Raw genomic sequence first — 26887 nt, forward strand, 5'->3', positions numbered from 1 at the left:
TGTGCCAGCTTATAAAAATATTTTTCACCTCTTGAATTGCAATTTCTGAGAAAGTTCTTTGAGAAACTCTGTTGAATACATATAATTATTTAAATTGTGAACTTGGCTTCATGCTAGTAATACAGTAATAGATATTTTTGCTCTGCATTGGGGATCTTTTGGACCAAAAGATATTAAACTGGAAAAACAGGATATTTCACAATGAAAATCAGTGTATGAGCTTAAGAAAGACATGGGGAAAGTCAGTTGCAAATGGATTTAGAGACGATATTCACAGTTAGGGTTTCCTTTCCTTACAAGTTTCCTAATCGAGGTAATCACACTTAATCCAGAGAAAGAACTGGAAGTTTTTACTATTCCAATTTATCTCTCCAAGGTCTTAATAAACATTTTATTCATTTATGGAACAAATATAAACAGAAGTATGTGTTCGACACTGCTGTTCACAGAGAATACAGTGCTGGACAAGCAAAAATGCAAACCACACTTCTGGGCAACGTGCAGTCACGTGAGAAATACAAATAGACAATTACCTGGTGACAAATGCTAAGACTGGGGCCTTATTCTTCCAGAAGGAAGTGCCAACTAAGAATGAAAAATAATAGACTTTAGGCGAAGGAAGAAGATGCTTAAAGTAGATAGTGTAGTGTGTGTACAAAGACCCAGAATTGAGAGTGAAGATTTGAAGAAGTAAAATCTCTTCTCTTTCAGGAGAAGCCCCCATGGCTACAATAGTGAAAAGAGGTGGTACCCAACCTCCCACTACAGAATCCAAAGGGGAGAAGACACTTCACACACTGATGACTGGGACCCAGGCACAAGGGTCCCGATCAGTGGACTGTCTAACCTACTAGTTTTAATTTGGACCAAATGAGACAATGAGTAAGGGATGATTAGGATTCATGGTGCAAAAATTAGACCCAATGGCACCAGCCACAACCAAGCAGTGGCCGTGGTCCCAGCAGCTCTGGTCTGTAATTCCAAAACAGACTCACCTGCAGCTTTGATTCCATCTGTCAGGCTCTCTTCAATTCTCTGAACCCCTTGCATTATTCCAGAAAGTCCCAGTTTTGCCATAACACAGAGATTTGATTTCTCTTATGAGCAAAAAATCCTAATACAGATATGAATAATAGGAAGAGGGGTTCAAGAAATGAAAACGTGGGGAATCTAGGATTTACTATCCAACTGAGGGGAGAATATAGAGAGGCAGTCTCCTTAATATTCCTGAATGGGAATCTGGCAGCCCATGGGAAGCAGTGGTGAAACAGCTAAATAAATGCATCTATACCTTTCTTGATAGCTTCAATTCATTCCTGAAAACTTTGCCGCTAAATATAAAGCCCTTAAATTTTTTAATTGTTATGAATTTCAATGGAACAAATTATGATTTATTTCATCCCAAACTAAGACACCCAAACAATTTTCACTTGATAGAAAGATGTATCAATTGCACAATGAAAACAAGTTTACACAATGATAAAAACTGAAAGTAGTTTATTTAAAAATTAGTGCAATGAAGATTTAGTATCCTCACCACAAAAGGAAGTGCAGACTAGGACGCGGATGGCAAGTAGTGGAGGAAGGTTTTGAGGCAGCCATTCTTTGGAAGGGACACTCTTCTTTTGCGCCATTTTATTCACTAGTTGTCAATGTCAAACTGCACTGCAAAATTATCTTATACCATAGAAACCACTTTTAGAACACCAAAATTTTGTGCATGAGAGTTTTTTAAAGAACAGAAACAGCACCTGCACAGAACAGACTCATGAGTCACCCCCTTTCCTTGGCGTATGTTCACAAAGAACAATTCTGAATTCATCTAAATGTTGTTCTATGTAATACTCTATACAACATTCTCAGACACTCAGCTGTTGTCTCAGTCTATGGATGAGTATATCTTTGACAATATACTGTGGAGATATTCCTTCTTGTAGTATTTATGTTTAGCACATTTGGGGGAAAAAATAGTCATTGCACTAAAAAAGAAAGGAGTCATTCACAAAGAGGTAAACTTTTTAAGAGATGGTATAAAAAAAAAGTTATACACAAACAGTTGTTAGGAGGAAAAGCTGTAAGCCTGTGGTGTTCTAGGATGAAGTACCTCCTGGGGTAAGGCTTTGGGGGATCGAATTGCTCAGCCCCTAGAATCCATGAAGTGCATGCAGACTACAAAGACCGAGGGTGAGAAGGGTTAATCTATTGTCACTAGACAGTTTATTGAAGAGAAGAGGATTCTGAAACAGGACTTGGATTCTGTTGTTCCAGAGGAGAAGCTGAGACTTGAAGATGAGAGAACTGGGCATGGAGTTTTGGGGGCCCCCAGCAAGAGGCAGACCCACAAAGCTTCATGGATATACACAGAGATGCATGACAGGGTATTCACCAATGTCAGTGTTAGCTCAGGGTAAAGAGCTTTTGTATTATTTTTCCTTTCTACTTACATGTATCTGTAGTGATAAATTTTTTTACAATAAACTATATCACTCCTATAATGAAAAAAAATCATAACCCTTTTCAATTCTGAAATAGAATGTAAACAGAAAAATATCCATTCACCCAAGAGTTTAAAAGCCTAAATTCTTGGCTCACCTCAAAGACATTCAGAAACCCAGGGACTTTCTAAAACCATTCAAAATGATTCTTTAGCTCAGGCAGCTGCAGGGCTGTAGTGGCCAAAGATTTATCCTGTGGGCTGTCAGATCGTAATATCAGTTGAATTCCCTCAGCCAAGTCTCATAAAGATTGTCATGGCTGGGCTTCCCTGGTGGCACAGTGGTTAAGAATCTGCCTGCCAATGCAGGGGACATGGGTTCGAGTCCTGGTCCAGGAAGATCCCACATGCAGCAGAGCAACTAAGCCCGTCTGCCACAACTACTGAGCCTGTGCTCTAGGGCCCGCAAGCCACAACTACTGAAGCCCGTGTGCCCTAGAGACCGTGATCCTCAGCAAGAGAAGCCACCACAATGAGAAGCCCGCGCACCACAATGCAGAGTAGCCCCCGTTCGCTGGAACTAGAGAAAGCCCGTGCACAGCAATGAAGACCCAACACAGCCATAAATAAATAAATAAACAAACTGAAAAAAAAAAAAAAAGATCGTCATGGCTGACACTTAGAAAATCCTATGTTCAGGGCACTGTGCTAAGTGCTATATTTGTATCATCATATTTAACATTCAGTAGAATCCTTTTAAGTATTATTGTCTTCTCTGTTTCACAGATTAGGAAACAAAGGCACAGAGAATTTAAGTAAATTGCCATAGGTCAAATAGCTGGTAATGGTGGAGCTACGGTTAAAGCAATCAGACTGATTCCATAGTCCATATTCCTAACCATACATAATACAACACATGGGTCAGGATTAACTGAGCACTAGAGAACTGAAATGGGATTATACAGAATTCGGAGTCCTGTGTGCTCCCTGAAACTCCAACCACCCAATGAGCCTCCTTTTGTCCATGGAATCGAAATTTAGACCTTTGTGTTATAAAGATGTTCTTCTCACGGGACTTCTCTGGTGGTCCAGTGGTTAGGACTCCCTGCTCCCAATACAGGCGGCCCAGGTTTGATCCCTGGGCAGGGAACTAGATCCTGCATGCCACAACTAAAGATCCCACACGAGGCAAAGAAGACCCCACGTGCCGCAACTAAGACCCAGCACAGACAAATAAATAAATAAATTTTTAAAAAGATGTTCTCTTGCTTGAAAATGTTGCTGCACCCTGATCTGAAGCAGTCCTCATGGTGAAAAAGCCAGGCCTCATGGTGAATCCCTCCTTGCCCCACTGGATTCTATAACTAGAGTCAGCTGAAACAAACTCCTCTTGACTTTCAGGATACCATGATGCCATTTTGGTTCTCTCTTATTTCCTCAACCTTTACATATTAGAGTGTCTCACAGCCCTCTTTAGCCCCCTTCCCTTTCCTATCCACGTTCTCTCCCTAAGTGGTCCTAACCAGTTCCCTGCCTAAAAATACCACCCACATGCTGAACCACAAACCCACACACCCAAACCCACACCTAACTTCCTGACACTTCCTTTACGAGGTCCAGCAGGCATCTCAAACCACACTTGTGCAGATCTGAGTTCCTGATAATCCCTCCCCAAATAGCTCCTCATACAGTCTCCCCATTTCAGTAAAGGAATTCATCATTTTTTCGCTTACTCGGCCAAAATTCCTGAGGTCCTCTTGGACACCTCTCTTTCTGTTACACCCCCCATGTAAAGCCTGTTAGCTCCTTTTTCAATATATGCCTAGAATCTGAGACTCCGAACTACCACGGCACTGGCCCAGGCCACCATCATCTCTTTACTGAATTATTGCAATAACCTGCTGATGGTCTCCCTAGTCCTGCACTTGGTCAACTTTACCACCCCCTCCCCAGCTCCAAAACACACTCTAGTCTCATAAGAGCAGCCAGGACAATCCTGATAGATGTACATCATATCATGTCACTCCTTTGCTCAAAACCTTCCCTATAAAGGTTTGAGACTTTCCGTCTCAAGCAGAACATAAGCCAGAGTCCTTACTAGGACTTATAAGGCCCTACATGATCTGGTCCCCGTTACCTTTCAGACTTCGTGTCCCAATTCTTTCCTCTAATTCATTCTGTTCATGGCACATTGGCCTATTTAACATTCCCCTAATTTACAGGCACACTCCCACCCCAGGGCCTTTGCACTTGACATTCCCTCTACCATATATACCTCAGATACACATGTGGCTAACTATCTCATGTCTTTCTTTTTTCACTCAAAACTCACATTCTCTCAGTGTGAGCTTTCCTGGGGGCCACCCTGCTTAAAATGTCACATTTATCCCTCACATTTCCTTCCATGCATTATTTCTCTCCTTAGCTCTTAGAGCCATCAAATATAACATGATACACATTTTATTTGTTTGTCTTGTCTACTGTATGTCTCCTCCACTATAACAAAAGTTTCATGAGGACAGGATTTGTACTCACTCTGTTTCTTATCGTATTTCCACTTCTGAGAACGTACCTGGCATGGGGTTGACACATCATAGATAGGTGTTGACTTCATAAAGAGATGCTCTACAATGTCGATTATAGAACCAAACCTCACAGTGTGATAAATATGTTTATTGAGGACATCTCAACCTTTGAAAGTCAGGCAAAATTGTGTCAAGCCGTGTATCCCGTGTTCTGTGAGAATCTAGTGCCCTCAACAAGATTTCCGAGAACTCCCCAGTGTTAATACCTTCAAGGTTACTCTGGATTTGCCTACCTGCCTCCCTGGACTGTTGATGTCATTGGCATTTGATCCCCTATAACTATTCTCTGTCCCCTGCTCTGTGACAAACCGAGACACAGAAAGCAACAGCTTTCGCTTCAACACCCCTACAAACTCTGACCCATTGTAATATGTTTAACTTATAATTTGCAATGACAGAAGTGTATTTACGTGGCTTCAAAAAAGTTATCATTTAATATTAAACATCCTCAATCTTTATAATCCTTTGACCTGCCTTCAACACTGTCTCACTGTCCATTTTCCTCCATGGCCGTCTGTCATGCTACTGGGCCATTTCTCTGTTCCTTTCTCCTCAATTCTCTCACTCTTTTCACCATTCTTTTCCTAACATCTGTTCTTTATTTTTTGAGAGAATATTGCCTCTCCCTCTTTGTATTTTCTTATGATCCATGCCATTAAGTTTTCACATTATACTAAAAAATAGCTTCTCAAGTTTTATCATTTTATGCAAAAGACAATTCCTCTTCATCACAGGAAATTCAATGACAGCTTTTAAAAGTCTTTGCATCCAAGAGTCCTGGGCAGTTGGGGCAATGGCAGTTGCCTGTGCAAAATCTCTTCAAACAACCTCCAAACGACAAGAAGAATAAATAACACCACACAAAACACACCTTTGGCATAACTAGAAGACAGACAATCTTATACACTGCAGGTTACCTGTAAGTAGGAAAAGAAGCACCAAATTCCAGGAGAGTCAACTTCACAGAGAGCAAAGGGGTTCTGAAAAAAATGCACAAGAAAGATAAGATTGAGGTAAAACCACTCCCGGGGAGACGGGCTGGGGACGCGGCGCCGGAGGCGAGGGCTGGCCCGGGATTCCCAGGGTCCCAGGACCGGGGCGGGGCCAGGCGGAGGGCGGGAGGAACGGACGAGAAACCACCTTTCGCAGAAAGGAACGCCACAGCCCGAACCAGCCGCCGTCTCTAGAAAGTTCTCCCCAACCCGCGTCCCTCGCCGCAGGCCGGCTCCTCCTAGCCTCTTCCCCCCGCCCCCTCCGCGGCGGTGGGACCAATCACTCCCCGGACCGCCTAAGACCCGCCTCCTGCGCCCGCTGCCCGGGAAACGGCGCGAAGACCGCCTCGGGGACAAAGGCTTCCGAGAGTGGGGCTCAGTCGGCGCCGCTGTCCCTTGAGGGGGTGGACATCAGCCCCAAGCAGGATGAGGACGTGCTTCAGGTCCTCAAGCGAGAGGGCACAGGCACAGGGATGCCCATGATCGGGGACTGAGTCTCTGTCCACTACACGGGCTGGCTGTTCGATGGCAGCAAGTTCGACTCCTGGACCGCAAGGACAGATTATCCTTCGACCTGGGGAAAGGGGAAGTCATCAAGGCTTGGGATATTGCTGTAGCGACCATGAAGGAGGGGGAAGTGTGCCACATCCCCCGCAAGCCAGAATACGCCTACGGTTCGGCGGGCAGCCCTCCTGAGATCCCTCCCAAGGCCACGCTTGTGTTCCAGGTGGAGTGGCGCCATTGGGGAGATTGCACTGGAAGGTACTCCAGAGACCAGATCTTTTACCGCCGGGAGGTCGGCGAGGCCGAGTGTGTGGATCTGCCTTGTGGGGTGGAGAAAGTCATTCAGCACAAGGAAAAAGGAGAACATCCCATTGTGTATCTCAAGCCCAGCTATGCTTTTGGCAGTGTTGGGAAGGAAAAGTTCCAGATCCCCCCAAATGCTGAGCTGAAGTATGAAGTATAACTCAAGAGTTTTGGGAAGGCCAAGGAGTCCCAGGAGATGAGTTCAGAGAAGCTGGAGCAGAGCACCACAGTGAAGGAGCGGGGCACCGTGGACTTCCAGGAAGGCAAGTACAAACAAGCTCTGCTGCGGTACGAGATCGTGTCCTGGCTGGAATTTGAGTCGGCTTTCTCTAATGAGGACGCACAGAAGACACAGGCCCTTCGGCTGGCCTCACACCTCAACCTGGCCATGTGTCATCTGAAGCTGCAAGCCTTCTCTGCTGCCGCTGAAAATTGTAACAAGGCCCTGGAACCGGACAGCAACCGTGAGAAGGACCTCTTCCACCAGGGAGAGGCCCACCTGGAGGTGAACGACTTTGACTTGGCACGGGCTGACTTCCAGAAGGTCCTGCAGCTCTACCCCAACCACAGAGCTGCCAAGGCCCAGCAGCGGATCCACAAGGAGCTCGAATGGGAGAAGAAGCTCTATGACAACATATTTGAGAGGCTAGCTGGGGAGGAGAGCAAGGCCAAGCCCATGGTCGCTGCAGGAGACCAGCTCGTTGACACGGAGGTGAAGGGCGGGCAGAAGAACCATGTGGCAGGGGGCCAGCCTCAGGTGGAGGCAGAAGTGTGGCCTTTCCCAGCCCAGCTCCCGGCTGCCTGCCCCGCTTCTCCCTACCCTACTCCACCCTGTTGGTTCTGTAAAAACAGAAGAATTTTGAGTGAATTAGACCTTTATTTTTCTAAAAACCAAAAAAGGCGCCCCCAAAGAAAGAACGTGTATCCTTAAGTGAGAAAATGCTGAAGAAAGAAACCTGATGTTGATGGTAACAGATTCAGTGTATACATTGAATTCAGTAAGAGTCCATGAATCCATATATATATTAATTAATTAATTAAAACTAAACAAATGGGAGGTGGGGGAGGAAGTCTTACTCCTTTAGAATATCAACTGGTAAATGTGGGAGGAACGATAGAAAAATCACCATTTTGCAACCATTATAATAAAAATTGATTTAAGCAGAAGCTATCGATGAATGCTTAGAGTAGGTGAAAGTTTGGGGAATAAAGGATATTTACATTGCCTTAAAACATTTATTTTCAAATTATGCATTAATTAGCCGAGGAGGAAATAGTGACTTGACGGTGGAGAAACCTGGCAGAACCATCACAGCCATATGATTGCAGCCAACACCACCAATGATGGAACAAATGACATCGAGTGCCTCTTGATATGATGCCCTGAGAAGGATATAATGTCACATCTGTTTGCTTATACAACGTGTATAACCTGAATCTCATCAGAGGAAACCTCAGGGGAACTCAAATTGATGGCCGTTCTACAAATAATAGGTGCTCTTTGAAACTGCCAGCATTACGAGAGAAAAAGGAAGACTGATGGGTGTTATTCCAGATAAAAGGACACTTAAGACACATGACAACTAAGTGTAATTCATAACTCTGGGTATCTTAGGCTAGGAAAAAGCAGTTAGCTGTTATACGACATTACGGGGATAGTGGATAAAATTCAAATAAGGGCTCTGGACAAACAAGCACTCTTATGTATCCTGGCAATAGGACAGCTGTGATTAAAAAAGAAAATAGACTTTTAATATCCTAGAGGAATCTACAATGTAGGAAATCCAGAAATAGATAAGAGTAATTAACTTTGAAAAATTAAAAGGATGGACTGGGGCAGAGGAATAAAAACCCCAAATACTGTATATTTGATTTTGAAGTTTAGATCTTTTTTCTATTTCAATGAAAAAATCTCATAACGAGATTCAAAGATTGAGAAATCAAATCCTTGTTAAGTCTTTGTTTTGAAAGTCTTTAAAGTTGGTTTTCGTATTGAACTGTCAGGAAGTTAACTAGCTACCCATCACCTTCAGACACAGTAGCTCTGTTTAGACGACCACTGCCAACACATGAGTCACAGGATCAGACCATAACATGCCCACAGCTTGTCTTATTTAACTCATCGCTTCAGGGAACACATGGGGAAAAATACACTCTGTACAGGCCAACCATTTTAGCACAAACGCAAAATTGCACAAAACAGAAAAAGTTGCATTTCTTAAGTAGTCTGACTAGCAAATTCCATGGTTCTATGCAAGTCTGGACCATGTTTTTGAAAGAAATGCTTTTGCAGAAATTTTGTTTCTCCTTCATGCGGAACCTGAAAAAGCTGGCAAACTGCCAAACCAGAAGTTCTGAAGACTCCAAATGCAACCTGCGTCATTTGTATTGATTGTAATCCATAGCGTGTGTGCGTGTGGTCATGCCGGTGATTCATAGATAACACTGTGAATCATAACTAAAACTGGAAAAGTAGGTTTTGATAAAATATGATTTAATCAAATGCAAAAATCACATTTTAGCAACCTGGTATTGTCCTCTACTTAATGTGTTTCCTTTCTCCCCCTCCACTCCTTCCCCTCGTCCTCTCTCTCCTTTTTATTCTATCAAAGCTCACACTGGGGACTTCCCTGGTGGCGCAGTGGCTAAGAACCCGCCTTCCAGTGCAGGGGACACGGGATCGATCCCTGGTCCGGGAGGATCCCACATGCCACAGAGCAACTAAGCCTGCATGCCACAACTACGGAACCCACGCGCCTAGAGCCCATGCTCCGCAACAAGAGAAGCCACCGCAATGAGAAGCCCACGCACCGCAATGAAGAGTAGCCCCCGCTCGCCACAGCTAGAGAAAGCCTGCGTGCAGCAACGAAGACCCAACGCAGCCATAAATAAATAAATAAATTTATTTAAAAAAAGAACTCGCATTGGTTTCAGTTTTCAGCCAAAGTTTGAAGGTTAAATGTTATATACCTTGAGAAAAGCTTTTGCCATGTTACCAGTTATTTCAAGGCAATTTTAGATAAGAATCCAAAATTAAGTATGACCTATGGGTATTGTGACATTTACCTGGAAAAAAATGCAAACATAGAAGTGTTTTGACAGGGCTCCCCACTTTATGAAAATCTAGACCCTTCTAATTTGTCAAGGAGGTGGAGGACTATTAAAAGTGTTTGTCTAGGGGGCTTCCCTGGTGGTGCAGTGGTTGAGAGTCCGCCTGCCGATGCAGGGGACGCAGGTTCGTGCCCCGGTCCGGGAGGATCCCACATGCTGCGGAGCGGCTGGGCCCATGAGCCATGGCCGCTGAGTCTGCGCGACCGGAGCCTGTGCTCCGCAATGGGAGAGGCCACAACGGTGAGAGGCCCGCGTACCAGAAAAAAAAAAAAAAAAGTATGTAAATTACGAAAAGGACCAATTTAGTGGTGTTGCTAAAAAAGAAATGAAAATGTTATAATAAAGTCAAAACCTTTAATCATTTTTTAAAAAATTAACTTCTCTCCTAAAATTAAAGCTGTTTTTCTTTCTTTTCTTCTCCAAAGATTGGGTTTAGTTGAGGTTCTGGAAAGAACTTTGTGGTTTATTTTAGGTTAAATAAGCTGAAAATTCACTAGATATCGGCATAAAATCTTTTAATGAAACATTTTGCATAGGAACATATTTTTAATTTCCATAAATCGAATCTACTAAAGTCTAAAAGGCAGCTCAGAGTTTTTCTTGGCAGATTCGTACAGAGAAAAAGGAAAGCAATGAGTTTGTTTTCTTGCGCCTGTATAAATGCACCACCCCTGCACAGCACATCGTAAAGCCTGTTACATCTGAGCAACACAATTAGTAATTGTAATGACATTTATGTCTGATGAATGAAAATATGTTCATGCTACTGCAAAATAATTTAAGCGAACTCATGTGCATACAGCTTATTGTGTATGTGAAGCAAGTCAAACGTAAGAAACATGATCTTCTTGTTCTGGAAGAATAAACAGAAAATAAATAAACACAGAACAAAATAAAAAGTAATTAAATACTTTCTCATTAGAAATGAATATATAACAATAAATATAAAAGAAAACACTATGCAAGAAAAATACTTCTTTACTCAACCACATCCTCTAGGCAATATTGTGAGAAATGTCCACACTAAACCCAAGAAAGAGACTGAAGTAAATGAAGTATTACTGCCCATTTCCTGTGTGTTGATTCAGTAAAGGTGTATTAAATTCCACATAAAGTTTAAAGTGGCACCGTCCCTGAATTCCTGGAGCTTTCATGGTACAGGAGAGAGACATGCACACTCATAACACACTTGCGTAAGTAAGTACCACAGCTGAGGTGTGGTCTGGGTCCAATGCGATCACCGAAGTGGAAATCTCATCTTGCCTGGAGATACCACAGAATATTTCATGAAGGAGGTACATTTTAGCTGAGTAACAAATGACTACAAGGAACTCCCTGGACAGTTGCAAGGAGAACACTTGCAAAGGTGTGGAAGAGAAAAAGAGCATACAATATTTTGGAAAGCTAAATGTTTCAGCAGAGCTGGAGTATGAAAGGGAGAAGTTAACAATTTACCCATTATATTAAGGGTGTTTAGGGCCCACTGAAATACTTTCATTGATTTTTTTGCTATCAAATTAGTTCACATTCATTAATAAATGTTTTTAAATGGGGAAAACATAAAGAAGAAAATTAAATCTACTTTACATCCTATTGGTAAATAATTATGTGACTTGACACACATTTTATGCCACAGCCCTGCTTCTAAATATCTTGTCCACTTATTTTCCACAACAATGAATTCTCTCAGTTTTGGTTCCTTCAGGTTGATTCAATTTTCCCTAGACTTTGCAGAGATTTCTTTGATTTTGTGGTACGTAGTTGCCGTTTTCTTCTCTTGGCACTAATAAACATAGTTTTCTTTTTCCGTTATTGTTTTCTCCTCTTGTTTTCCTTCTAACAGATTGATCAATTGTTGAGAAGGGTTTTTAGAAGTTTGCTCGTAGAAGCAGTTGTGCTGGAAATCCAGAGCAAATTTTCTAGTTTTCGTTCAGAGTAAGTACATGTAAGTGGCACTGCTGGGCTAACAAGTACTGTTTAAAGGTGTCTGGTTCACAGGGCAAATTGTTTCTGGAGAAATAACAATTTTTATTCCCATTAGTAATGGATGAATGCTACTTTCTGGCATTCTTACTAACACTGAGTGTCATCTTTAATCTTTGCAAACAGCTGAGGGATTTAAAAGAGCCATGCGATAAAATCAGGATTGCCCTTTATTCCTATCGCTTTTCCTGCAGTGTGTGGGACAGATAGGAGATGTGGGAGTGTGGTGCCTTTGTAGTCAGGAAGACAATTTCTTATCTAAAATTGTCAAGATTAGTGAAATAATCTAGATGAGAAATTAACCAAGGAAGTGACAAGAAGAAGAAGAAATAAGGAAACGGATATGAGAGATAATAAGAAAGTACAAATACTGTTGCTAAGGGAGAGATGAAAAATCATTCTGAAAATGACCGTCATCTATAAGACATGCTACACACATGGGCACATATAAATCTCACAACAAATTTAGGAAATAAGTGTTATTATTCTGATCGTTCGGATTTGTAAAATAGGTTAAAGTACACATTTAGAAAGTTGCTTTGTAAGGATCCCACTCGTGACTAATCCACACTCCCCCCACAGCACACTGTACTACACTAGCTTCTGAAATGCTGCCTACTTTGCTAACGTGAACATCTTGGTATTGAAAGAAATTTCTAGCTCCGTCTCCACTTCCCTGGAAGTGCCTTCCTTTCCTTAGATTTCAGGCCAGTTTGTCACCCTGCTGTCTCAGTTTTATGATGCACTCAAAAACCACGTATCACTTGTACAGTTTTGTCTTTCTTGTTGTTAGGGTAGGAGTGACGCTCTTTCCAGCTTTCTACATCCTGAGCAGAAGCTAATGTCTCTCCATTCATTTTCAGCCTCTGTGACCCTTCAAGGCTCTTAACATGTCTACTTCCACCCCCCTATCACTTACCTCTCCTTATATACTTTCCACCTCTTTATCTATGCGGGATGCCTTCTGGGAGAGTTCTGGACTAATTTTCCCTGTCACGAATTCATTTCTTATTAATTCAGTCCACTCCCCTATCCCAATTCCTGCTCTTTTCCAAAGATTCCACAATTTTCTTCTTTTTATTTATTTTTGTTGTTTTTCCATTGGACAATTTTCTTCTTTAATTGTAATCTCACCCGTGGAGTATGACAGATGTGAGAAGGAATGATAAAGACCTGCTTGGAGTCCCACTGGCCTGCCTTGAGTTCCCTAGCCCAGCGGGCTCTGGCTTTCCTGCCTTGTAAGCAGTTAGACAGGCAACCATTCACCTCCAGAGTGATGGTAGGACATAAAAGACCTGGACTCTCAATCTTATCCTATTATCCATGGTGCCAGGTCCTCTGCTGTCCTAGGCTTCAATTTCACTCACACACAAGGCATATATGCCTTCCCAGATGAATACTCTTTGATTTTATATTACATTTTCACCCTCTCACTTTTGTGGCATCTTGGGAGTTGGGTTCAGGAAAGGAGATGATTGCCCTTGTTTATTCACCATCTAATGTGAAATACTTTCATTATTTTTTTCATGGGAAGGCATTTTATTTTAAATAGAGCAGTGTGTACATGTCAGTCCCAATCTATCCCTCCTCCCCACTTATCCCCCACTGGTAACCATAAGTTTCTTCTGTAAGTCTATGAATCTGTTTCTGTTTTGTACATAAGTTCAACTATATCATTTTTTTTAGATTCCCCATATAAGCAATATCATACATTTGTCTTTCTCTGTCTGACTTACTTCACTTAATATGATAATCTCCAGGTCCATCCATGTTGCTGAAAATGGCATTATTTCATTCTTTTTAATGGCTGAGTAATATTACATTATATATATATATATATATATACACACATATATATATGTACACATATATATGTATACATATATCACATCTTCTTTATCTATTCATCTGTTGATGGACACTTAGGTTGCTTCCATGTCCTGACTATTGTAAATAGTGCTGCAATGAATATTGGGGTGCATGTGTCTTTTTGAATTATGGTTTTCTCTGGATATATGCCCCGTAGTGGGATCGCTGGATCATCTGGTAGCTCTATTTTTAGTTTTTTAAGGAACCTCCATACTGTTCTCCACAGTGGCTGCACCAATTTACATTCCCACCAACAGTGTAGGAGGGTTCCCTTTTCTCCACAACCTCTCCAGCATTTATTGTTTGCAGATTTTTTGCTGATGGCCTTTCTGACTGGTGTGATATCTCATTGCAGTTTTGATTTGCACTTCTCTAATAATTAGCGATGTTGAGCATCTTTTCATGTGCCTCTTGGCCACCTGTATGTCTTCTTTGGAAAAATATCTCTTTAGGTTTTCTGCCCATTTTTTGATTGGGTTGTTTGTTTTTTTGATATTGAGCTGCATGAGCTGTTTGTAAATTTTGGAGACTAATTCCTTGTTTGTCACATCGTTTGCAAATATTTTCTCCCATTCTGTGGGTTGTCCTTTTGTTTTGTTTATGGTTTCCTTTGCTGTGCAAAAGCTTTTGAGTTTAATTAGGTTGAATACTAATTAATTTAATACTAAGTTTAATTACAATTGAGGTAATTGAGGATAATACTTTTAAATAACAATGAACAAGGCACTTTTGTTGAACACCAAAAAAATCTTTCAGAATATAGCTTTTTACATTTCAAAAATATACATAGTGGCTCAGTTTAGCACCCAAATGTCAGAGGAAAATGTAGCTTTAAAATCCAGTCCCAGCAGTAAATAAGTGATTTTGATAAAGCAACATAAAACCTTCTGGCAGGAAGACAATTTCTATCACATCAGTATGTAGCAAAAGACCAGAGTAGCAAGCAAAATACCTAGTCATGTTCATCTTTGCCTTGGCTTTAAGGCTAATAATGAAAGGCTTTATGAACAACAACAAAAAATTGGTAGTGATTTGGAATTTCGATGTTGATTAAATTTGGTAATCGAATGAGTGAATACCAGTATATTGTTAGGAACCAATCTGACACTTTATTCTACATTAAAATTTTACCTTATTATTTCTTCTTTCTAAGTTTTTCAAATATAACTAGCAAGTCAGACATTTGACTTACTTTTTGTTAAAACAAAAAAAACTCATTTCATATACAAGAATATGTAAAACCAAGCCAGTATAAGTCAATGCTCCCTTTACTGACAATTTATTTGGAGTCAAGTCAGCTCTATCAGAAGTAGCAGCAGGAAAACATGTTCCAATGCATCCAAGACTCAAAATGGCAGCTGGGTTTACCCTCTATCCTTTGGGAAATATTAATTTCCTACAATATGTAAAAACTCATTGCAGATAATTATATTCCCAGAGAAACTAAAATATTGTATTCCAAGACTTTCCAAGGTAAATTGCGATGTATACTTTTAGGGAAAATAAAATGTATTTGAGTTTAGGTTTAAGTGGAAAGGATGAAATTGAGATCTTTCCCCACAACGTTTCACAAGTACCACATCTGTCCAGCTCACCAAAGACAGGGGAGCCCAAGTCATTCATCCGATGTTCAGTCAACCAGGCAGACTCCAAAATCAGAAAACCTGATTAGAAAAAAAATTCAAGTTGTTTTACAAGTTGTTTAGTTACAAGTGCAGTAAAATTTAAATCTTGACTATTTATACTAACAAATAAGTGACCAGATAACAAATTATAGAAAAATCATAGTTACATAAACATGGATTAGATCCTTTCAAAGGGAAACCCTAGATTCCTGACCAGACCTCAACTGTGGTGTGATGTGAGAACCCCCAATTCTTTACTAAAACACTGTGAACTCAAGAACTGGAGGACAGCCTTATTAAGCTAAACTAACCTGTTTTTTGACAAATGATCACCTCTAATCCTGATGCTTGATTTGTGGGACTGAATTTTTTAACCACCATATTTTACATATACCAGTATCCATACACTTCTAAAAGCAGAGTCTCTGATGTACTGTAAATTAGGAGCTGAGTTCACATCTTCAGGCACTTTCAGTGAATTATGAGACTAGAAGTGAACTTCAAAGTTCATCTAGTTCTGTGCCCTTGGTCATGTCTCAGTGAGGACTGCTAAGATAAAAGGAGGTCTATTTCTTAACTTTTTACTCAAATAAGTCTGATTCAAACGTAATATCACCTTCATTTCAGAAACTTTTAAAGTAACTTCACAAATATTTTAAGTGAAAGCTTAAATAATGAACAAAAATTAGCCAAGTGAAAGTAAAATATACTGTAATTTTATTTCTACATTTAATTATTGGACAGTATTAGCCTTTTACAAAATGTAAAATAATATTCTTATATTTTAAAAATTAATTTAAGAAAAATAAGAATATACAGTTTTTTAACATTTAAAAATCTATATTTTATTGTTAAAATAATCACAATTAAAAATGTGATGTGTATATGTCTAAATTAGACCATAACAAAAATTATACACTTTAGAATTAAAAACTGGGGTATAAATAAAAATAAAACTTAAAATTTAAAAGCTGGGGTAGGGTTTCCCTGGTGGCTCAGTGGTTGAGAGTCCGCCTGCCGATGCAGGGGACACGGGTTCGTGCCCCGGTCCCGGAGGGACCCTTCATGCCCCAGAGGATGCGCGGCTGGGCCCGTGGGCCATGGCCACTGAGCCTGCGCATCCGGAGCCTGTGCTCCGCAGCGGGAGAGGCCGCAGCAGTGAGAGGCCCGCGTACTGCTAAAAAAACCAAAAAAACAAAAAGCTGGGGTATAGGTGTAAAAGTATAGCTTTAAATAAAAATTGTACCAAAATGTACATACCATGTTGTATCCTGTTTCCTTCACTTAGATGATATTATGAACATTTTCTGTGTTAAAAAATATTTACCTACAATATCATTCAGTGGCTGTAAGTAGACCATTTAATGTATACACCATAATTTACTTAACCAAATCCTTTATTATTGGTCATTTAGATATTTTTCATGTTTACTTACTGTAAAGATTTCTTCTGTTGTACATTCTATATTTAAGTAGCTGCCTATAACCTTAATAATTTATTTAGAATGATTTTGAAATAAAGGAATTACTAGGGCAAAGTGTATTTTTTAAGCATTTGATATCATTTTTGCCTAAGAACAAGTAATAGAAATTAATCCAACTTCATTTATCAAATTCTACGATCATCTACCACAAAAAAAATTTCTGAAGAGTTTGGACATAGGAGATCCCCAGTTTGACAGAGCAAATAATAGGAAATAGCATTCTAGCTTTTATTTGGAGACTTTTGACTTAATGTCACTCCTACCAAGTAGAAAAAAAGCCACTTCAATACACACCATGTTTTCTTCCTCTAAATTTGTTTCCTTCCTTATAAAGAAATTACCACTTGGTGAGGGCAAGACAACCAAGAAGAATGAGACCCATTTGATCTGATTGTTTTTAAGCCTCTTAAACGCCAAGTCTATGAGTTATCTGATGAAGGATTGAAAGGATATGAAAATTGAAGATATTTTCTTTGGAAGTGCATTTGACCTTATGAATCAATGCTTTCTTACCTATTTTCCTATCACTCTTTATCTTTACACACTCACTTTCTCCTATTGCTCCCCATCCGTTTCCACTGAAATCAGAGAAGTCTGATTGAGAAGTAGTTATGTCTTTAGTCTCATATACACAATTATAAATTAAATCGTTTGCACTTACTATTTGCTTCAGCATATTTTCATAGGCAGGGAAAAAGAGGAACGTACAGAAAGAAAGTTTTGAAAAACTAAACTGATTCACTGGACTAGAGGGCTGGCAAATTTTTTTCTAAAGAGCCAAATAGAAAATATTTTTATCTTTGAAGTCCATAAAGTCTTTGTTACAACTACTAAAGTGTGCCCCAGCCGTAGTCAAGACAGACACAAATGGGTGAAGCTGTGTTCTAATAAAACTTTATTAACAAAAACAGGTGGTGGGCTGATTTGTTTACCCTATCTGCACTAAACTCTCTTTCCATTTCAAACTTTCCAAAAACTTAATCACAACAGTTTCCATTATTGGACTAGCAACCATTTTCATTTTCTTTTCTGGAATGATTCTCGCAAATTTATCTATAGGAAGAGAAAAGAAAATGTGGACGAAATGAGAGTGACATTCGTCTCTCTTTTCTTTTCCAATGATCCTCATAAGAGCTCTCTGTGATTTTTATGCACCTTGTATCAGAGCTGATTTGTGTTTGCTCACATGGAAAGTCTTCACCAACCGCATATCCTGGTGGAATTTGTCACCTCTTGAGATCATCAATGGTGGTCACTGACTTTCCAGTGTGAATCTCCACATAGTTCCTAAATCTCTGAATTGATTCAACCTGGAGAGTCATTGAGGTTTCTGGTCCCATTGGGAGGCAGGGTCTGTCCAAGTACAGCATAAGCCTGGCCCTTTCTAGGCTCAACAGTGATACCCTATGTTATTCTGATGCAACACTTTGTGTGTGGTAGAAATTATATCTCATGTTTTTCTAGACCTGCCAGAAATGGGTCAAGGCTAATTTTGCTCTCATTAGTGTAACATATCTAACTAGTTGATACCACAGACTTCTTTACTTGACCCAGAAAAAGAAATTTGCTTTGCCGCCTCTAGCTGTTTAACATAATCCTCAATACCTTTCCTCAGAAAGTTGAACACTTTCACCACGAAATGCGTAACAAATGGATGGCTATGCTCCAAAATGTCCAATTTCAAACATCTTGTCAACAATGAAATCCAAACAAAGTTTCTATTAAGGACATTATGAGCCAAAATAAATTTCATGCCTAACTTAAATGTTCTACAATGTTTGACAGATAATGGAAACTGCTTGAAAATAGAATACTGTTGTCATACTTAGCATGATTTCCCGATGTTTGATTTTACCCACGTTAGAAAATCACATATATTTCAGAATATAAAGATTTGAACATTTTTCTTCAATTACACTGGTGTCTTCCACCACTCACTTTCTACTGATTGTTTTGTGTAAGTATGAAGCATGTTTGAGCATCTCCTCCATTAAAAGTTAAAAAAATTGCTAACGGCACACTCCCTTCCAGCTATCCCCCTATCTCTCTTCCTGTTCAACTAAGCGTCTTTTAACAGTTATGTATTTTAATCCCCATTCCCTGGTATCCCACTGCAATCCAGCTTTCTTCCCTACTGAAACCACTACTGTCAAGGTGAGTGGCAAATTTCTTTTGACAGATCTGCTGGGGACTTTTCACCACTTGTTGACCATTGCTTTCTTGAAACACTTTCTTCCATCGATTTCCATAATCCTAACCTCTTTTCCTTTCAGATATTTTTTAAAGGTCCTCTTCTCACGCTTGCCCTTTAAATATGAATCATTTCCTCACGGTTTAGTCCTACCGAGGCCATCTTCTCTGCTTGCTCTGCACAGCCACTCCTGGTGATTTTTATCAACTCCATGGTTGTAAGTCTCAAATCTTCGTGCCCGATTTCTCTGTGAAGCCTCCTACCTGTGTGCATACCTGCCTAGTGGACACTGCAACTTTACTGGCTTCTGGGCATTTTAAGCTCAGTGTATCCCAAACTGAACTCCAGCATCCTCACCTTTTCTCCAACCAGCTTCTTCCTATGTGTTCTCCACTGCCCACACCAGAAACTTCAGAGTCTCCTTTGACTCTTTTCTGTCCTTCATTCCCACGTTTGGTCAAAAATCAAATCTTGTTTAACCTACTTTCTAATCATTTTTAGACTTTTCTCTTTTCCCAACGGCCCCACTCCTGTCCGATTTCAAGTCATCCTAGCTACTCACTTGGCTTACTGAAACTGTCTGACTTGCTTACCTCTATCCTTTCCCCCAGGTCTTTCTCAAAAAGAAGCCCAAGTACCTGGATGAGTTTCTGTGATCCTTTGAATCCTAATTTATAACACTTCAATGGTTTTTCTGATGCTCTTAAGAGCTCAGAGATGGCTCACAACACCCTTCCTATCTGTTTAGTCTCCTTTTTTGTCACTCACCTCACACACCAAGCACATCCATGTTGAACCGTATCATAAGCATCCGTAGCATAATTCTTTTACCATCTCTTCCCTCTTCCAGAAATACTCTTACCCATCTTCATTGCCTGGTTAGCATTTGTTCACCTTTTAAGTTTCGGCTTACGTATCATTTATACCAGAAATTCTTTTCTGACCTAATCCAATCCCTCAGACCGGCTAGCTGTTTCTTCCATGCACTCCCATGGCGTTACTGTCTCTAAAATTGCAACTCATACTTTATATTACTACCTGTTTGATTTTTAAAAAATTTTCCTAGTAAACTGTAAGGTCCATGTGGTCAGGAAACATTTTTATCTTGTTCAAGAAGTATGAATAAAAAATAATGGCTGGATAAATTGATATGCTCTGTGTCCTCATAAAGCTAATAGTTTAGTAGAAGAAACAGATATTCAGCAAATAAACAGATTAAATAAATAATAACACGTGATTGAGGAAAGTTCTATCAAGTAAAATTGAGTGCTTTGAAACACAGAGTCCTGGAACCACTGAAGCGTATAATCAGGGAGTGGCATGATATGGCATCATTTAAAAATTTTTTGAATCATTCTTTCTGAATGAAGAAAATACATGAAGAAAAAAAGTAACGGCCATGACCAGGAGTTATGGTATGGATGAAAACACTTGAGAGTTTGGAGGATTCACTGCTTATGTCTTCAGTATTCACTTAAGGCAATCATGGGATTACATAACTCTTCACCAGTGTGGTGGCCCAGGGTTGTTGCTTGGGTGTAGCGGGCAATGAGTAACTAACCAGATCATTGAAAGATGGTATTTTGTCAGGAAATTCATTCCCAACATCAGAGCCCATTTCTAATTAAAGCATTCTAGGCATACCGCCTGTACCTCCTTGGAAGTTCAAGTTCACTTGGATAAGAATCCTTCCCATTTCTCCCCTGAGGCCTTCTTTATGTTTTTCCCAGCCTCATAAGTTTATTGCGAGAATAAAATAATATAATGCACTGAGAACCGTGCCTGGCCCACAGAAAGGACTGAATGAAGGTTAGCTGTCGTTGACCTGGCTGGTCTGGAGGTGACGGCTATTGTTATTAGAGGTACAGGTGACGGAGTCCAGAGGCACCACGCCTGAAATGGTTTCTTTCTTCTCTGACCTGCTCTCCCATTTGTCCACACACTCATTCTCATTCTCGGTCGTACTGGTTCCCAATTTCTGGAACAGAGACTTGTCGCTCTCCTTCAGCATTTTCTCGTGAACTTTGGTCTCGTACTCAGGCTGGTCCCCTTTAGATAAATGAACCGACTGATCTTCCCCCAACCTCTATACTGTCCACCTACTCATCAGCACCACCTCCACCGTCTAATTTCCAGACACGGTGAAGAGGTAAATGCATTCCTTCTGCCCCAGCTTAATGGCTGGTGGTGTCTCTTTCCCATCTATATGGTCTATGTTGGAAAGTTTTCTCTCCTGAATATCTAGCATTCGGGTGGCAGTGGGTTTGGTTTTCGCATTCTCCCTTTATTGAGGTCACTCAGCCTAAGACATTTATCCTCTTTTCTTTTCTCTCCTTTCCTCTTCTCTTCTAATTCACAGAGAGGCAGCAAACACATTAGACTTCTAAACAGTCATCCTGATACACAGCAGGTGAGAGAAAATCAAAGACTTTCCTGCAGGAGCTGAGAGCACTTATAATACCCAGTGTCATACTGACCATTCTTTATAACCTTAACCAGCTAGTAGAAATTATCTGATTCTAACTTCACTAGCTATATGGCTTGAAAAATTATAGTGTCAATTCCTAATTATGTATGGCCAGAAGCTCATCTTAGACAATATGGTGTTTATGTTGTTTATAAGAACATCTTGAAAAGATAAATCTGTTTGATAAATTAAACTTTCTTAGCTGAGCTTCTCCAACCCAATAAGTAAATGACTACAGACATCTCAGGGAACTTTATCAAATGACACTGTCACTCACACCCTGGCTTCTGAGCTTTGTCCTTGTCTTTGATTATAAGTTTCCTCAAACTCTCTTGCAAACTTTTCATTTGTTACAATGATAAAGTAAACGAGGCTTTCCTGTAATGAGTTTAATTTTACAATTTGTTCCTGGAATTAATCGTTGATTAAAAGGCTTGTGGTGGTCTTTGTAAGTCCTTTAGTGTTTCATTATTATAGAAACTCAGGAAACATTTATCGAAGAGTTCTTGTGCTTTAGGAATCATTCCATGCCAGGTTTGAATATGTCAATAATGCTTAATAAAAAATGTACAATCTCATAACCAACCAACGACCAGTGTTTACACTATCCATCCGCCTTTTAACTCCGCCCGTAACTCCTATACAATCTAGATCCAAGTCTCCTGCAGCAATAAACAATCTTGACTCAGACCTCCAATTTTATAGCCTCACAGTTCACGCTTTTCATCAAAACCTATGAACCCTCAAGGGCTTATCCAGCCGGGTGTTTTAGAAAAAAAAGTTGCATTTCTCCCTTAGAAGAATTCTCATATCAGCCACTAAGAATTCTCATATCAGCCACTCATTTTGTTACTGGAATATTTTGGGTGACTAGTAATCATATGTGCCACTTTGACTATCCAATAGAGACTTAAAATCCTAGTGACACATTTCATACTGACAGGAAACCATCCTTCCGATTATCCAGATCCCAAAGTAAAGTTTCATTTGCCCCATTTCTGAGTTCATTCCTCAGGCTTAGGCTCAGATCAGGTTAAAAATTAATCTTTCCTTAGCCAAGAACTTGCACAGCTAATGCTTGCAATACTGACTCATGTATTTAAAGTCATGCACAAAAATGGCAGAGTGCGTACTGTTACGCCATAGAGGGAAGGAATCCGGGGCAGAGTGTGTGCCATCCCTGCCTCTGGCCATGACGTGAAAACTGGGCTTCACAGCTCTACAGCTCAGAAGAGTCCCAGGTCTGGCATCACAATGGAGGGAAAGCCGTGGACAGCTCTCTGCTGGTTCTCGTGATCCCCACGCTCCCACGGAGAGACTTGGCTTTCCCGGAGCCCTCCTCTTCGAACTGTTTCCCCAGATCCCTTCATGGTCACTCTTTCTCCTCCATCAATCTTTATTCAGATCACACCTTCTCAACGAGACCCACCCTGACACCCTGTGAACATTTACGTCCCATCCTACCCGCCCCTGCATCCCAACCTCTCTTACTCCGCTCTCCTCTCTTCTTTTTTCATACTCCTAAGTATGTCAGTTGGAACAATTATATCCCCCATTCTTGGGTGTTATGGCGGCTACAATCTCAGAATATCAAGGTAGAGAGAGAGGGTGCATTGCTCTGGGCAATATGGAGGTAAGGCCAGCTTCTTTCGTTTATACCATGTCTTCAGGCAATTACTTTCTTGGAAGATAATTTTAGTAGGTCTGATTATTGTCAAAAACCCATTTTCAAGAGATTAAATTTTGTATGATCATAAGTTGAATACTCAAATGGGATGAGCCTAATTGATTTTAGGTTACATTGTCTTTTTGAGATAATATAACAGCTGCCAGTGTTGGCTCTGCTACTTAAAATGTATGATTAACAGAAGGATTCAAATGTTTAAACATTGGAGTTGGAAGTTAAAAATGTATTTAAATTAAGCAAAGACAATATCTTGGGTAGTCCTGAGTGTCCTGTAAGTGAAAAGTCATCAGTTAGCAGCATGAAATTTTAAGTGATGACATTTTCCTCTTAAGATAAGACAGTCCCTTTGATCTTTCATCTGATATGTCAGCTAGAAAGATGGGTTGGTCCCCTCCTGTTTCCTAGCTGTAAAGATGATCCCAAACTGAGAGCCCCTGACTGTCAGAATACACCTTCTCCATCTTTCTCACACCGGGAAGATAAAATTGCTGATATCTGAAAAATGAAAGTGTGTTGTGATGTATCTTGTGCAGATCTTTGTATTAGTTGAGAGAGAGGCCGTTATGCTAAGGTAACAAATATTACACATCATTTCCACCCACAACTATTGACCACAACTAGTCACAAAGTCCTGCGTAATCCCAAAGAATCTGAGAAATGTTAGCACTCTGTCTCCAGTACAATCCTTAACACACTCTTTAAGGGCAAGACACGTTCCTTAAAGAAGGATGCCGGCAATAGTGTGTGTGTGTGTGTTTGTGTGTGTGTGTGTGTGTGTGTGTGTGTGTGTGTATGCTCACTTGTCCCTCTTGAATCACTCTCTCGTGGTGCCACAAAAATCAGGAACAAGGTTTAATAAAAGAAGACTAGTGCCTCGATGGTACCGCTAAAGGATAAACTGAGACATGCTAAGGGTTAACATTGCTAAGAGTTTATCTGAGCAAACATCGGTGTGAATGGGGCAGTGCCAACCCAGAAGTGGTTAGGAGTACTCCACAGAGAGGAGCTGGGACAAGGGTCTTGTGGAGAAAATGCAGAAGCAAAGTAAATAACTCATCTGACCTGCTACAGCTTCACGCTTGCATTATTTGGGAAAGTGGAGCTGGCGGGTTGCGATTGGTAGTTCTTGCCCTGCAGGCATTCACAGGAATTGCTGGTGGCTTAGGTCTTGGTGGCTTACAGAGGCTGCTAAGGCATTAGACACCCTCATTCTAATGGTTTCCTTGTTTAATTAATTTAATTAATTTAACAGTACGATTGGAAGGAGTCTTAAAATGTCTGGACAAATACTTTTTAAAACATTCTTTTTTAAAAAATTGAAGTATAGTTGATTTACAAAGCTGTGTTAGTTTCAGGTGTACAGCAAAATCATTCAGTTATATATATATTCAGTTAAGTATACATATACATAACTGAATATATATATATATTCTTTTTCAGATTCTTTTCCCTTATAGGTTACTACAAAATATGGAGTATAGTTCCCTGAAAAAAAATTCTTAGTTTTGAAATAAGAAAAGAAAACTAGAATGTGCTCAAAACAAATAATCACACTTTACCTTATCTTCCCTTTTATAAATACACATATTTTATATGTTTATAAAAATTAGATTCAAAGTTCTCTACCACCCAAGCACATGTGTGTAATACTGAGAATCCCTACTTGGATAATGGAAATCCTTTTCCAATAAGAATCATAATAAACGAGAATTCTGACATCAGCTTTTGTGGGTGGGAAAGCAGGTTGCATATTTTCTCCACAGTATTTAAAAAATGAATTAGAGCTTCTAGATACTCAAAAATCCCCAATAAAATTCTTTTTGTGATTCTCTTCTTGTTTTTGCTTGAATTAACCCTATGGCTTTTCCTGAATCATCCTCTTTTAGTCAGACTCACAGTGTTGATTCCCTGCAGGTACTAGGAGTTCAGAGTTAAAAATAAGATACTCTTCATTTTTGAGTATAAACCAATACCTTAAAATTTCTCAGGGGAGTTAATGAAGATTCCATGAGCAATGATAGCCCCTAAGACTTTCCCACAGCAGAGAGAGAGAGAGAGAGTGTGTGTGTGTATATACATGCAGAGAGCAGGGAGGATGTGATACATGAACAGTAAATTTGGTAAATGTTTTCACAGGGTTTGTAAATTTATTCCAGAGACAAAACAGAAACAGAATGACCTCTGCCCAGCCCCATTGCTCCTCATTGACTGAGTGATATAGAAAAGGTCTGGACAAGTTCTCTGTCACTAGACCCCATGTCCAGAGATTGAAGACAAGCAGTCACCGTGAAGGGCTTCCTTTAACAAACAGACGAAGGGGTGAAGATGTGCTTGGAGAGAATTCATTCCAGTTAGTGTAGAAACAGTCTGTTAAAAACAGACTGCTAGGATTCTTTTGGGTAACTTGGCCTGACTTCAAAAGAGAAGGGCCTGAATAGGTATATGAATGATATATACATAACTGAATCACTTTGCTATATACCTGAAACTAACACAACACTGTAAATCAACTATATTTCAATAAAAATAAATGTTAAAATAAATAAATAAAAATAAAATGAAAGAAGGAAAGAGAAGGGCTCTGTGATTGCAGAGAGGCAAGCTGGACCCCAGTGATCAGCTGCACCTGTCCTCACCCACCTCCAGGTTACCTCAGTGCCCCACTCTCACCCCATATAGGTAGGTTTTTCCATGTGAGACACACATGAAAGTTTCTATTTGAGTAGCTTGGAAATTGTACTTTGTTAATTAAAGGTCTTTAAGTTCATGGATTTTGTTCATTAAGAAAAAGCCTATCCAAGAAGGAACACCCAATCAAAATGATAGTTTTCCAATAACAGTAAATTAAGTGAAATTTCCCCAAATCGGCACTGTTATGGATCGAATTATGCACCACCCCCCAAATTCATAGGATGATGTCATTGCTCCCAATACCTCAGAACGTGACCTGTTTGAAAACAGAGCGGTTGCGAGTGTAATTAGTTAAAATGAGGTCATACTGGAGGGGGGTGAGCACCATATCCAATGTGCCTGGTATCCTCACAAAAGGGGGAAATTTGAACACAGACACACACAGGGAGGACAGCACGCAAAGATAAAGGCAAAGATTGTGCTGAAGCTTCTGCAAGCCAAGGAACACCAATGACAGCCGGCAAACCAGCAGAAGCTAGAAAGATTCTTCCTCTCAGTTCTCAGAAAGAACCAACTCTGCTGAAACCTTGATCTCAGACTTCCAGCCTCCAGAACTGTGAGACAGTAAATCTTGGTTATTTACGGCACCCCGTCTATGGTATTTTGTCGTGGCAGCCGTGGCAGCCGTAGCAGACTAGCGCAGGCGCTGAGAACAAGCACGCTGTGTGTCTGCTTTAATCCTGTGTTTTCCACAAAACAACCTACATCGCAGAGGGTAGCCGCAGACAGTAACAGCTGACCGGAAACACAAGCCACTGGGATTCCTCAGTTCTGGAAGACATCTCACTTAAATATATCTACCGCCAACAGCATCGCATCCTAGGGCCATAACAAGGATGTCGTGAAGAAACATGGATTTCTAGAATCCTGGCAGGTTAAAACAAGGTGGTTTCTTGAGATGATATTATCAAAAAGAAAATCGTTAAGGAAAGAAGATGTGGAAGAGTCTTGGGAGAAAAGA

General features: G+C 40.3%; 1 protein-coding gene and 1 pseudogene across 13 annotated transcripts in view; one reads left to right on the forward strand and one right to left on the reverse strand.

Moving 5' to 3' along the window:
• CEP44 (centrosomal protein 44) overlaps positions 1-26887 on the reverse strand; it is a 171690-nt gene that overhangs the window by 81770 nt on the left and 63033 nt on the right. For 6 of the 13 annotated variants that reach the window (XM_027087982.1, XM_027087980.1, XM_027087977.1 and 3 more), the window contains one exon: positions 5937-5999. In XM_027087982.1, coding sequence (XP_026943783.1) covers positions 5937-5999 — 63 coding nt within the window. Of the gene's footprint in view, positions 1-5936; positions 6000-6436; positions 6586-10430; positions 10783-14343; positions 15446-26887 lie in introns of those variants that run through there. The other 7 variants (XR_003428971.1, XR_003428972.1, XR_003428974.1 and 4 more) reach the window with 5 other exon arrangements.
• LOC113610077 (peptidyl-prolyl cis-trans isomerase FKBP4 pseudogene) lies at positions 6009-9469 on the forward strand (annotated as a pseudogene).

Source organism: Aethalodelphis obliquidens, unplaced genomic scaffold (genome assembly GCF_003676395.1).
Source record: "Aethalodelphis obliquidens isolate GAN/ISIS:26980383/991018 unplaced genomic scaffold, ASM367639v1 scaffold61, whole genome shotgun sequence".
NCBI lineage: Eukaryota > Metazoa > Chordata > Mammalia > Artiodactyla > Delphinidae > Aethalodelphis > Aethalodelphis obliquidens.